The 12,853-nt window shown below is 41.3% G+C and overlaps 1 protein-coding gene across 1 annotated transcript; it reads left to right on the top strand.

Moving 5' to 3' along the window:
• The first annotated feature begins 2,852 nt into the window (after nt 1–2,852).
• LOC100926320 (DLA class I histocompatibility antigen, A9/A9 alpha chain) lies at nt 2,853–7,413 on the top strand. The gene is made up of 8 exons (XM_031964958.1): nt 2,853–3,044; nt 4,213–4,482; nt 4,693–4,968; nt 5,737–6,012; nt 6,163–6,267; nt 6,758–6,790; nt 6,977–7,021; nt 7,126–7,413. The coding sequence occupies exons 1-8, from the start codon at nt 2,984–2,986 to the stop codon at nt 7,128–7,130; spliced, it is 1,071 nt and encodes a 356-aa protein (XP_031820818.1). The 5' UTR covers nt 2,853–2,983; the 3' UTR covers nt 7,131–7,413.
• Nucleotides 7,414–12,853: the final 5,440 nt, after the last annotated feature.

Genomic DNA, 12,853 nt, shown 5'->3' with positions numbered 1-12,853 from the left:
TAGAAAGGTTGAATGCTAGGATGGTTTTGATAGTAACTCTTTAGGTCAAGCAGGGGCCATTGTCCACACAAAGAGGAAGAAAGAAAAAGAAAGAAAGGGAGGGAGGAAGGGGGAGGGAGGGAGGGAGGAAGGAAGGAAGGAAGGAAGGAAGGAAGGAAGGAAGGAAGGAAGGAAGGAAGGAAGGAAGGAAGGAAGAAAGGAAGGGTGAGGGATGTAGAAGACCCTTACCCAAAATGACTACTTAGAGATCATTCAGTAAAAAGCAGAAAAGTTGTTTATTGAAAATTTCCGAACTACTGATAATATAAAATATTTAGGAATCTATCTGCCAAGGGAAAATCAGAAACTTTATGAGCAAAATTACAGACCACTTTTCACACAAATTAAGTCTGATCTAACCAATTGGAAAAATATTAAATGCTCTTGGATAGGGCGAGCAAATATAATAAAGATGACAATATTACCTAAACTAATCTATTTATTTAGCGCTATACCAATCAGACTCCCAAAAACTATTTTAATGACCTAGAAAAATAACAACAAAGTTCATATGGAAAACAAAAGGTCAAGAATTTCAAGGGAATTAATAAAAAAAAATCAAATGATGGTGGCTTAGCTGTACCAGATCTAAAACTATACTATAGAGCAGCAGTTACCAAAACTATTTGGTATTGGCTAAGGAATAGATTAGTTGATCAGTGGAATAGATTAGGTTCAAGGGATAAAACAGTCAACAAATATAGCAACCTAGTCTTGGACAAACCCAAAGATCCCAGCTTTTGGGATAAGAACTTACTGTTTGACAAAAATTGCTGGGAAAATTGGAAACTAATATGGCAGAAACTAGGCATTGATCCATACTTAACGCCGTACACCAAGATAAGGTCAAAATGGGTTCATGACCTAGGCATAAAGAATGAAATTATTAATAAATTAGAGGAACATAGGATAGTTTACCTCTCAGACCTGTGGAAGGGGAAGGTTTTTATGACCAAAGCAGAACTAGAGATCATTACTGATCACAAAATAGAAAATTTGATTATACCAAACTGAAAAGTTTTGTACAAACAAAACTAATGCAGACAAGATTAGAAGGAAGCAATAAACTGGGAAAATATTTTTACAGTCAAAGGTTCTGATAAAGGCCTCATTTCCAAAATATATAGAGAATTAACTCTAATTTATAAAAATCAAGCCATTCTCCAATTGAAAAATGGTCAAAGGATATGAACAGACAATTCTCAGATGAAGAAATTGAAACTATTTCTAGTCATATGAAAAGATGCTCCAAGTCATTATTAATCAGAGAAATGCAAATTAATACAACTCTAAGATACCACTACACACCTGTCAGATTGGCTAAGATGACAGGAAAAAATAATGATGATTGTTGGAGGGGATGCGGGAAAACTGGGACATTGATTCATTGTTGGTGGAGTTGTGAACAATCCAACCATTTTGGAGAGTAGTTTGGAACTATGCTCAAAAGTTATCAAACTGTGCATACCCTTTGATCCAGAGTGTTACTACTGGGATTATATCCCAAAGAGATTATAAAGAAGGGAAAGGGACCTGTATGTGCACGAATGTTTGTGGCAGCCCTTTTGTAGTGGCTAGAAACTGGAAACTGAATGGATGTCCATCAGTTGGAGAATGGCTGAATAAATTGTGGTATATGAAAATTATGGAATATTACTGTTCTGTAAGAAATGACCAACAGGATGATTTCAGAAAGGCCTGGAGAGACTTACACGAAGTGATGCTAAGTGAAATGAGCAGGACCAGGAGATCATTATATACTTCAACAACAATACTAGATGATGACCAGTCCTGATGGATCAGGCCATCCTCAGCAACGAGATCAACCAAATCATTTCTAATGGAGCAGTAATGAACTGAACTAGCTATACCCAGAAAAAGAACTCTGGGAGATGACTAAAAACCATTACATTGAATTCCCAGTCCCTATATTTATGCACACCTGCATCTTTGATTTCCTTCACAAGCTAATTGTACAATAATTCAGAGTCTGATTCTTTTTGTACAGCAAAATAATGTTTTGGTCATGTATACTTATTGTGTATCTAAGTTATATTTTAATATATTTAACATCTACTGGTCATCCTGCCATTTAGGGAGGGGGGGGGTAAGAGGTGAAAAATTGGAACAAGAGGTTTGGCAATTGTTAATGCTGTAAAGTTACCCATGTATATATCCTGTAAATTAAAGGCTATTAAATAAAAAAAAAGGAAAAAAAAAAGAAAAAAAAAAAAAAAGAAAATCTCCGGAGGATGAGATGTCCCACACGAGACAAAAAAGAGAAAGGTTGTGGTAGGAGGGCTAAAGAAGTAATAAAGATACATAGCTTTTATACAAGAGATTACATCACAAGTAAGATAGCATTGAGAATGGGGTGGGGGGAGGCATCTAATTGGTTGTTGCTATCCAGAGAGATTGGAATGGAAGGCTTCTGTTTCCCTGAAACCTCCTGATTTCTAAGAAGCAGAAAATTATTAGCAGATTCAGCTAATAGACTAAATATCGATAAATGTCAAATACTGATAAATGTCATCAGCTCAGGTTAAGTAAATATGTTTATAGTTGACCAAGGCTCAAGTAAATATGAGCCTGCACATATTATACAGGTCCATAGGGGAAACAGAAATAATGAAAATAAAATACAGAAAAAGAATTCATATACTCCTATGAGTTCTTCACTTTATCTCTCTCTATTCCATAGAAGGAAAGAAGGAAGAAAGGAAGGGAGAAAGGAGAGGAGAGGAGAGGAGAGGAGAGGAGAGGAGAGGAGAGGGGAGGGGAGGGGAGGGGAGGGGAGGGAAGATCAAAATGACTTCAGTTTCAGTTTTGTTTTTATTTGGTTGCTTTCTCTAGCTGCCATTGGATGGCAGGTCTGCAACTTGTTACGAACTGACTTGGTTATTTCCTGCTTACTACTCTAACATGGAGCCTCTAGTTCTCTAATATGGAACCTTTGAAGCTCTCCTTTTTGTTGATGGCTGTGGCCCTGCCGGAGATCAAGGCAGGTGAGTAAAGAATGTTGTTATCGTTCAGTCGTTTTGCAGTTGTATCTGACTCTTCATGACCCTATTTGAGGTTTTTTGGGGAAAAGATTCGGGAGTAGTTTGCCATTTCCTTCTCCAGCTCGTTTTACAGACGAATACGTTTAATAGTATTAAACTGATGCTTGGTGATTGGGCAGATTGACCAGAGGCTGCTTCTTGTGGGAAACGGGTTTTTTTCTCATCCCCATAACCCATTTTGAGCTCTACGGAAAGATTTCTAATCCTCAGGTTCGGTTTATTCTAACCAGGGGGAGGTGATGTGATAGTGGAAGAAAGTGGGCGGAGAGTGAGTTACTTCGGGGCTAAGTACCTAGCTGTGTGTTTGTGTGTGTGTGTGTGTGGGGGGGGGGGGTATGTGTGTGTGTGTACCTACATGTACTTCCTGTCTCTTAATTTGGGAATGTTTAGAACAAGTATTTGAAGTAGAGGTGATGGATTGAAGGCTTGGGGAAGTTGGGGGCAAAGCTAGCAGAGTCGAGAAGGAGTCTGGTATCGAAAGGGGAACCGTAAGCCTAGGAAGGAAGATCCCAAGAGAGATTGGGGGACGGAGGTGGATGGGGGAAAGGAGGACTGGGGAAAAGGGTATGATTAGGAGGATTGGGAAGAAGAGTACAGGAGAGGGATGAAAAAGATGGAATCATATTTGGGGGCTAAAAAGGGGGTTTACAGAAAACAGAAATTTTGGAACTCAGGGTACTTGTGAGTAGTTTTGAAAATTTAGATGTAGGGGCAGCTAGGGGGCGTAGTAGATAGAGCAGCAATTCTGAAGTCAGGAGGACCTGAGTTCAATCTAGTCTCAGGCACTTAACACTTTCTAGCTGTGTGACCTTGGCCAAGTCACTTAACTTAATTGCCTCAGCAAAAAAAAAAAAAAAAAATTCTGGACCATATAAGGGAGGGAATAGGGTGTTCAAAAAAGGCAATGGCTTCAATCTGGTAGTGGGAGAAGTTTCAGGGGAGCCGAGAGAGATTGGATAGGGTAAGGTAGAAGAAATGAAGGAGAAGGTGGCAGCGGTGGAGGCGGCTGCAAGGATTCCTCGCTGGAATGAGTTTTCCGCCTTTGCTACTGAGGCCGGACCCGGATCCCTGGGCCTGGGAGGACAATCATGGTTATGGTCTTTGTCCTTAGGAGTTCATTCTCTGAGGTATTTCCAAACTTCCATGTCTCAGCCCGGGCTCACAAAGCCGAGGTTCATTTCGGTGGGCTATGTGGACGATCAGGCGTTCGTTCGCTTCGACAGCGACAGCGCAGGTCTGAGGGAGGAGCCCATGGTGATGTGGTTGGACAAGAGTAACCAGAATTACTGGGAGAGGAACTCGCGTGTCATCTGGGAGACTGCACGCACTTTCCAAGTGGGCCTGCAGAATCTGCAGTTCTATTACAATCAGAGCGAGGGAGGTGAGTGAGGCAGGGCGCGGGATCTCTGGTTATGGCCACCCAGGTATGGTCTTCAGACGGGGAGATGGTGGGGTAGGTAGGAGATGGATCGGGAGGGGCATGCACGCTCCCAAAGGCCACCTCTCAGATCAGCCTCTTAAAGTTGGGAGAGGATTGGGTCCGATTGCCTGTGTAAGCGGACTGACTAAATATTCTGGGTCTGGCCCAAAGCTCACACATATCAGCGCCTGGTCGGCTGCGAGGTGACTTACGACTGGATCTTCCTGAGGGGTTTTGAGCAATTCGCTTACAATGGGCACGACTATATATCCCTGGATCTGACAACTCTGAGTTGGACCGTGGCAGAGCCTACGGCTCTTAACTCCAAGCTCAAGTGGGAGGCGGAGCGCAGCATCGCCCAGAGACAGAAAGAGTATCTGGAGGAAAAGTGCGTTTACTGGCTGCGCAAGTACCTGGAGTACGGGAAGGAGAAATTGCTCCGAGCAGGTACAGCTTGTTTGGGTTCTGGCTAAGCCTACCCTCTACCTCTTACATCCCCTAGAGATGGAGGAGGGGGCGAGGTTGGAGCCTGAATTCTTCTTGTCGGCCTCTTGTAAGAGGGATCTTGCCCAGCAGCTGCATGGGGATGGGGATGGAGATTGGGATGAATCACAGAGTGTGTGAGCCCGATGTTAGCTTGCCCCATGAGCCTGTGAGACCTTTAACTCTATTCTTTAGGTCATTCCATGGGACTCGGAATCTGTAGAATTGAAGAAGTTGGAGATGAAGGCCGTATCTATAGAAATAATAAATCAATCTAGCCTCAATTTAGATTGTTTGAGGCTTGGCTTAGGGTGCAAAGAAGAAGTCACAGAAGAACTGCTGCCTCAGGGAGAGAAATAATTTCCCGACAAGGAAGAATTTGTCCCCTTCATTACAATTTCAATCTAGGTTGAGGTGGACAGCCCACCTTCACTTCAGCTCTTATCCCACATGTCTCTATGTCTCATTATTCCTCTTCTCTCCCTCCCCCTAAAATTTCTGACTCAGGAATTCTACACCGTCTTGGTCCCAACTTGCATATAAACAAAGGAGGCATGGGACCAGGTATCCCTCTCTCTGAAATGGGACCAGTTACAATTTTTTGTTTCCCTCACAGCTTCAGGAGCTTTGTGTTCTTCAAATGTACAGTATAATTTTTGTTACCCTATAGTAGACCCTAGCCTTTGAAAAAGGGAGTCCCTTGTAACCTTTCCTCTAATCTTTCTTCTGTAGCTCCTCCCTCTGTTCGAATTACCCATCGTACCCATCCTGATGGTAAGGTGACCCTTCAGTGTCGGTCCCAGGACTTTTACCCTGCTGAGATCTCTCTGACTTGGCTAAGAGATGGGGAAGAACAGCACCAGGACACAGAGTTCATCGAGACCAGGCCTGCTGGAGATGGGACCTTCCAGAAGTGGGTGGCTGTGGAGGTGACCTCGGGCCAGGAAGGGAACTATATCTGCCGAGTTCAGCACGAGGGGCTGCCTGAGCCCCTCACCCTGAAATGGGGTAAGGACCGTGAGGAGGGACTGGGGAAAGGCCATTCCCACCTCCCAGAAGGAGCAGAGGGAGAGGGAGCTGCAGGGAGAGTTAGGGAAGGGTCAGTGAATCTCAGGCCAGAGAGAGATCCCGGCCTTTCAACTCCCTTTTCCATTTCAGAGCCAGAGTCCTCATCCCCCTGGATCATTGTGGGGGTCCTTGCTGCTGTCTTCCTCCTCAATGCAGTCATTGCTGGAGCTGTGGTCTGGAGGAAGAAGACTTCAGGTGGGCAGGACTGGAAGAGGGTCATTGGGCACAGGCACTATGGAGGTCCCAGCTTCCCCTGACCTCTCCTCTTGTCTGTCTCTTTCCAAGTTCTCTACTTGCCAGCTAAGAGACTGTTAGCTGGGCCCTAAGTTCTAGATGAATAAACCTGGAAGTGGAAGACACTTTCTGGAGGACGCCTTGTAGTGGTATAACAGGCTGGCTGAGTGGGGAACCTGCTTCAGACTTAGATCAGAAATTAACACAGGGATCTCTGTCACTGGGTCAGACCAGAATAGGAACCTACTGATGCAGGACTGGGAGTTGGAAAGTGCCCTTCCCTGGTGCCTCTTTTCCTTTTTCCTCTGAGATCTAGATATTGAACTGGAGGGGGGGAATGGAGGGATCGTGTCAATTGTCATTTATTGTGTCTGCAGGACAGCTCAGGGAACTTCTGGGGCCTTAGTGTGGTCTCCTCTCCTGGACTGTGGAATTTGTTTTTCTTTTCTAGGTGGAAAAGGAGGGGACTATGTTCAGGCTGCAGGTAAGTGAAAGGTTAAAGTAGAAGGGAGGAAGAAGGGCCCAACCCATGGTATCTTTGGGACTTGGGAAATGAGAAGCCAGAGAAGAGATTTACTGAGTATCCACACATTTGGGTCCCTTTGCTTTCACATCCCCTGGTTCTGGAATATGTGTCCCTGACTGGGTTGTTTTCCTCTTTTGTCTCCAGGCAATGATAGTGCACAGGGATCAGATGTCTCTCTGACAGCCAAAGGTGAGACTCTGGGGCTGGTGTGAAGGGGACAAATGGTTGGTGAGAGTGAAGAGAGGCTGGAGGTGAATTTGAGGATGCTCCTTAATCTGCCTTTCTTTTTTCAGCTTGAGAGAATTGCCATGTGTGGATCTGAGAAAGACAACAAGGATATTCACATCCTAATTCTTGTCTTGTTCCTGTTGACCTTTGCCTTCCCTCCCCAGATTGGCCCCTGTGATCATCACTATACTCTACTGAGCAAATTTAGAGAAGCATCTCTAATGCCCTCAATCTATTATCTAAGGCCTCCCATACCTTCCTTCCTTCTTTCTACCTGTTTCAGTTTTTAGGCAGTAAAACTAGCAGTAAAAGCCAAAAGACTTTGGAAATGATCTTTCCTTAACATATTTTTTTAAAAAATTATTTATCTATTTTTAATACTCATTGCTTTATGAATCAAATTGAGAGAGAAAAATCAGAAAAAAGAGAACAAACATGGGAGAAAAAAAACAGAAGAAATGAATGTAGCATGTGTTGATTTATATTCAATCCCCATAGTTCTTTTTTGTGGATCCAGATGGAATTTTCTGTCCAAAATCTATTGGGATTGCCTTGGATCTCCTTAACTTCTGATGTTTCACTAAACTCATATTTTTCTTCCTGGAACAATTTGCATTGTGAATGATTTTCCTTGATTCTTCAACTTTTCTCTACAATTTCAATTGACCTTTGTGTTTTGGTGGGGGTTTGGGGGAATGGAATGACAATGTGGAGATATTCTGGCCATTTGAAGGAGAAAATAAAGCTTTAAGACTTAAGAATTCTTTGATTTGCTCTGCTGTGTCTGTGAATGCAGGTGTGACTTGGGACATAGACAAAATAGTCTGGGGGAGAAGTAGTTTATTGTAAATTGTGAGGGTATAGAGGTTTGCCTGATTTAGTCTGATCAGGTACAGGTGTTGATACAGTGTATTCTGACTTGTTCTAGGGCTTCAGATAGTGTCCAGGCTACATATTCTTCCTATAAACAGAAAGGGCCACAATAGAGAAAGAAAATTATAGACCAACTATCCTAGAAATATTGATGCAAAAATCATGAATAAAATATTAAGAGATTACAGCCACTTATTACAGGATAATACTTATGATGGAGTAAGAGTTCTACTAGGAATCCAGAACTGGTTCAGTATCAGAAAAACTAACTGCATTATTAATCAAACTAACAGAAATCATATTCTTATCTCAATGGATGCAGAAAAGGTATTTAACAAAATCCAGCACCCATTCCTACTGAAAACAACATAGACAATAGGAATAATGGAATCTTTCTTAAAATGATCAGTAACATCTATTCAAAACCACCAGCAAGCATCATATGTAATGGGGATAAACTAGAACGATTCTCAGGGAAATTACTGGTCAAACAAGGTTGCCCAATATCACAATTATTATTCAATATTATATTAGGAATGTTAGCTTTAGCAACAAGAGGAAAAAAAAGAAATTAAAGAGAAAAAAAAGGAAATTAAGAGATGATAAAGATGGTATATTTAGAAAATCCTAGAGAAGCAACTAAAAACCTGGTAGAAAAAATTCACAACTTTAGCAAGGTTGCAGGATACAAAATAAATCCACATAAATCATCAGCATTTCTATACGTTACCAACAAAGTCCAGCAGCAAGAGATACAAAGAGAAATTTCATTTAAAATAACTGTAGATAATATAAAATATTTAGGAGTCTATTTGCCAAGAGGAAGTCAGGAACTATCTGAAGACAATTGCAAAACACTTTCTCTACAAATAAAGTCAGATCTACTAAATTGGAAAAATATCAAATGCTCATGGGCAGCACTTGATTATACTAATAAAAATGATAATACTGCCTAAATCTACTTATTCAAACTCCCAAGAAATTATTTTATGGAGTTAGAAAAAATAATAAAGTTTATCTGGAAGAACAAAAGATCAAGAATTTCAAGGTAATTAATAAAAAAGTGCAAATGAAGCTGGCCTAGTTGTACTAGACCTAAAACTTTATTATAAAGCAGCAATCATCAAAACTATTTGGTACTGGATAAGAAGTAGAGTAGTTGATGCATTGTTGGTGGAGTTGTGAATGAATCCAACCATTCTGGAGAGCAACCTGGAATTCTGCCCCAAAAGTTATCAAACTGTGCATATCCTTTGATCCAACAGTGCTACTACTGGGCTTATACCCCAAAGAGATACTAAAGAAGAGGAAGGGACCTGTATGTGCCAAAATGTAGCAGCCCTGTTTGTGGTGGTTAGAAACTGGAAAATGAATGGATGCCCATCAATTAGAGAATGGTTGGGTAAATTGTGGTATATGAATGTTATGGAATATTATTGTTCTGTAAGAAATGACCAGCAGGATGAATACAGAGAGGCTTGGAGAGACCTACATGAACTGATGCTGAGTGAAATGAGCAGAACCAGGAGATTATTGTACACAGCAACAGCAAGATTATACAATGATCAATTCTGATGGACGTGGCTCTTCTAAACAATGAGATGATTCAGGCCAATTCCAATTGTTCAGTGATGAAGAGAGCCATCTATACCCACAGAGAACTGTAGGAACTGAATATGTATCACGACATAGTATTTTTACTTTTTTGTTGTGGTTTGCTTACATTTTTTTCTTTCTCATTTTTTCCCTTTTTGATTTGATTCTTTTTGTGCAGCATGATAATTATTGAAATATGTAAAGAATTGTACATGTTTAACAGATATTAAATTACTTGTCTGGGGAGGAAATAGGGTGGAAGGGAGGAAAAACATTTGGAACACGAGATTTTGCAAGGATGTATGTTGAAAATTATCCATACATATATTTTGAAAATAAAAAAGCTTTAGTAAAAAATAATATTTTGAAAAAAAAAGACATAAAAAAAGAAAGAAATGCTAGTTTGTGTGCATATCCTGTCATCCAGCAGTGTCTCTACTGAGTCTGTATCCCAAAGAGAATTTAAAAATGGGACAAGGACGCACACATGCAAAAATATTTGTAGCAGCCCTTTTTGTAGTGGCAAGGAATTGGAAAGTGAGTGGATGGCTATTAATTGGAGAGTTTTTGAGTAATTTTAAAAAGGAGAATAAAAGGAAATTTGTGAGGTGGGGGAGGTAGGGGTCCATGACTATTAAGATGACCTCTAACTCTAATCTTGTGATTAATTCTTATAATAAGATATTGAGTACTACTAACAACTGAAAAATGTCTAGAAATAAACTAAGAATTTAGGGGGAACTGTTCAACTAAGTGTCAAAGTAGCTAGGTGCCAGGCCTGGAGTCAGGAAGATTTCAAATCTGGCCACAGACACTAGCTGTGTGTCATGAATTGTGTTTGTCAAACACAATTAAAAAACAATGACAAATGCTTGTCTTAAGCAAGAAGAATTCATATGCTTTTGTTGTTCAGTTGTGGCACCATATCCATCGCCCTGCTTAGCCACCTGATGTATGCTTTGGGTCCAAGACTATTTCTCCCCCTCCTCCCTCTTCTGTTTGAATGACTGAGGAGAGAAAATGGCATGTTCACTTGTAAACATGGATGCTGATGTTTGGGACTGATAATTCAGAATCATAGACTTAAGATTCTTAGGTATCCACTCCAGTTCCTATCTGAACAACAATCCCTTCTACATCTTAACCAAGACTTATCTAGTCTCTACTCTTTGCTACAAGTTGATCTATAGATTTTTCAACCCCTGAGATGCCCTTAATTCTCTGTAGGGAAAATTTCTTCCTAATTTCTAAGAGGAAGAAAGGGTCACACAGAGCTAAAATGGGAAGGCCAGCAGAAGACAGAGGAAGTTGGGGAAAAGGCTGAGTTCTGGGACCTTATTTCTTGGTAACTCTCTGGTTCAAGCTGGAATTACAAAAAGTGTGTATTCCTGGTTGATGGGAAGGAGGGAAACTCAAGTGCTACAAACAGTGAAACTCCATTCTTTGAATAACGCAGAAAGATGAAAGGTCCCTGAAGCTGGGGATTTCCTTTGTGTCAGTTTTGATTTTGGTCTTCTAATCTGTGTGTGTTCATTCTGCCCATTTACCAATTGCTTTTTTGGTCTTATATTGACTATTGGATGGCAGAGCCTTGTGAAGCCAATCAGAAGTTAAGCATTCATCCATTAACCCAGAGTAAATTGATTTCAGCCACCTTGTGCTTCTGCTTTTTGACCAGGGGACCTGATATGCTTTCTTTTGTTGGGGACTCTGGCCCTGATAAAGACCTGGGTGGGAAAGTAGAGAATGGTATTAAATGGCCACCTAGAGATTAGATAGAAATTCTAGGGGATGGATATGTAGGTGGGAAAGACCTCTACTAATAGCTCCTCCAGCACCACTCCAGAGTTACTTTCCAGCAAACACCTTAATCTCAAGTAAAGTGAAAACCAGAAGATGTGGTTGGCAAGTAGGGTAATCAGGGGACAGAACATTGGAAAAGTCACTTAAATCTGTTTGACTCAGTTTCCTAATCTGTAAAAATGAATTGGAGAAGCAAATGACAAACCACTCCATTATCTTTGCCGAAAAAATCCCAAATGGGGTCCCAGGTTCTCCATTCATAAGGTATTTTTCCACTTTGGCTTCCTGGCCCAGGGAGCCACAATTTTTCTCTGTGGTAGCCCACAAGTAGAAGATCCGCAGTTAGAACACTTCAACAATGACAACACAAGTCAAGATGGAGTCTTGGGTGCTGTGAATGGACAAAGTGGATTGAGACTACTGGGAACAGGAAATGTGGAAATCCAGAAAGGCAGAAAAATTGGGGGGGAAATGAAAGACACAAGGAAATCTTGAAAAGAGAATCAACAATTTGGGAAAGGAGGGGCAAAATCTTTATGACGGCATTTGTTTAAAGTGAAAAAGAATTGGAAGTAGAGAGAATGCCCATGAACTGAGGAATCTCTGAACAAGTTGTGGTACATGACTGTGATTGAATTCTATTGTTTTATAAGATATGACAAGCAAGAAGGTCTCAGGAAAACCTGAAGACTTATATGAACCAATGCAAAATGAAGTGAGCAGATCCAGGAGACTGTGAACATATTGTATGATGAATAATTTAGCTATTCTCAGGAATACAGTGAACCAAGAGAAATCTGAAGATCTATAATGAAAAATACCACCTACATCCAGAGAAAGAAGTGATAGAATATAGACTGATGTATACTTTTAGGTAAAACTGACCATGGAGTGTGATGACCACGTATTTTAAAATCAGCCGGAGTCAGGAATTCAGGTTAAGGGAAAATCTTCAATCTTTATTCTCAGTAGAGGTGAAGAAGGATCAGAGGTAGAGGGGGATCGGAGGTAAAGGGGAACTCTGTCAAGAAGCTAGCCAGACCAGAAGCCACGAGACCAGAAGCCACCAGAGCAGAACCCAGCCAGCAGTCTCTCTCTGCCTCTCTTCCTGCCCCTCTGCCTCCACCCACCAAAATTGTCATTTCCTATACAACACATCAGCACTTGCACAGAGAGTGGGCGGGGGGCCATTCTTTCTCCAAGCATAGATATTAATAGAGTATGGTCCAATTACTATTTAGCCTCATATGCTTGGGACCTCAGTGCATCAACTCAAGCCTCAGCCCATTACAATGGAGAGAGCTACTGGGGAGTAAGAGGAGCTCCATCCTCTGGGTCCTTGATAAACCCAGAGCTGCCCCTTCCCCACTTCTTGAATGGTGGCAGTGAATACAGATTATTGGCAACCACCCTAACTTCTTCCTGCTCATCTTCCATAAGCCCTCAATCCATGGGGAAAGTCCCCCAGTCTCCAAGCACAAGTCCTGTAGAAAGAGCCATGTATAGGAGCATCATTAGACT

Source organism: Sarcophilus harrisii, chromosome 4 (genome assembly GCF_902635505.1).
Source record: "Sarcophilus harrisii chromosome 4, mSarHar1.11, whole genome shotgun sequence".
NCBI classification, from domain to species: domain Eukaryota; kingdom Metazoa; phylum Chordata; class Mammalia; order Dasyuromorphia; family Dasyuridae; genus Sarcophilus; species Sarcophilus harrisii.
This window is presented reverse-complemented; position numbering and strand designations above follow the sequence as displayed.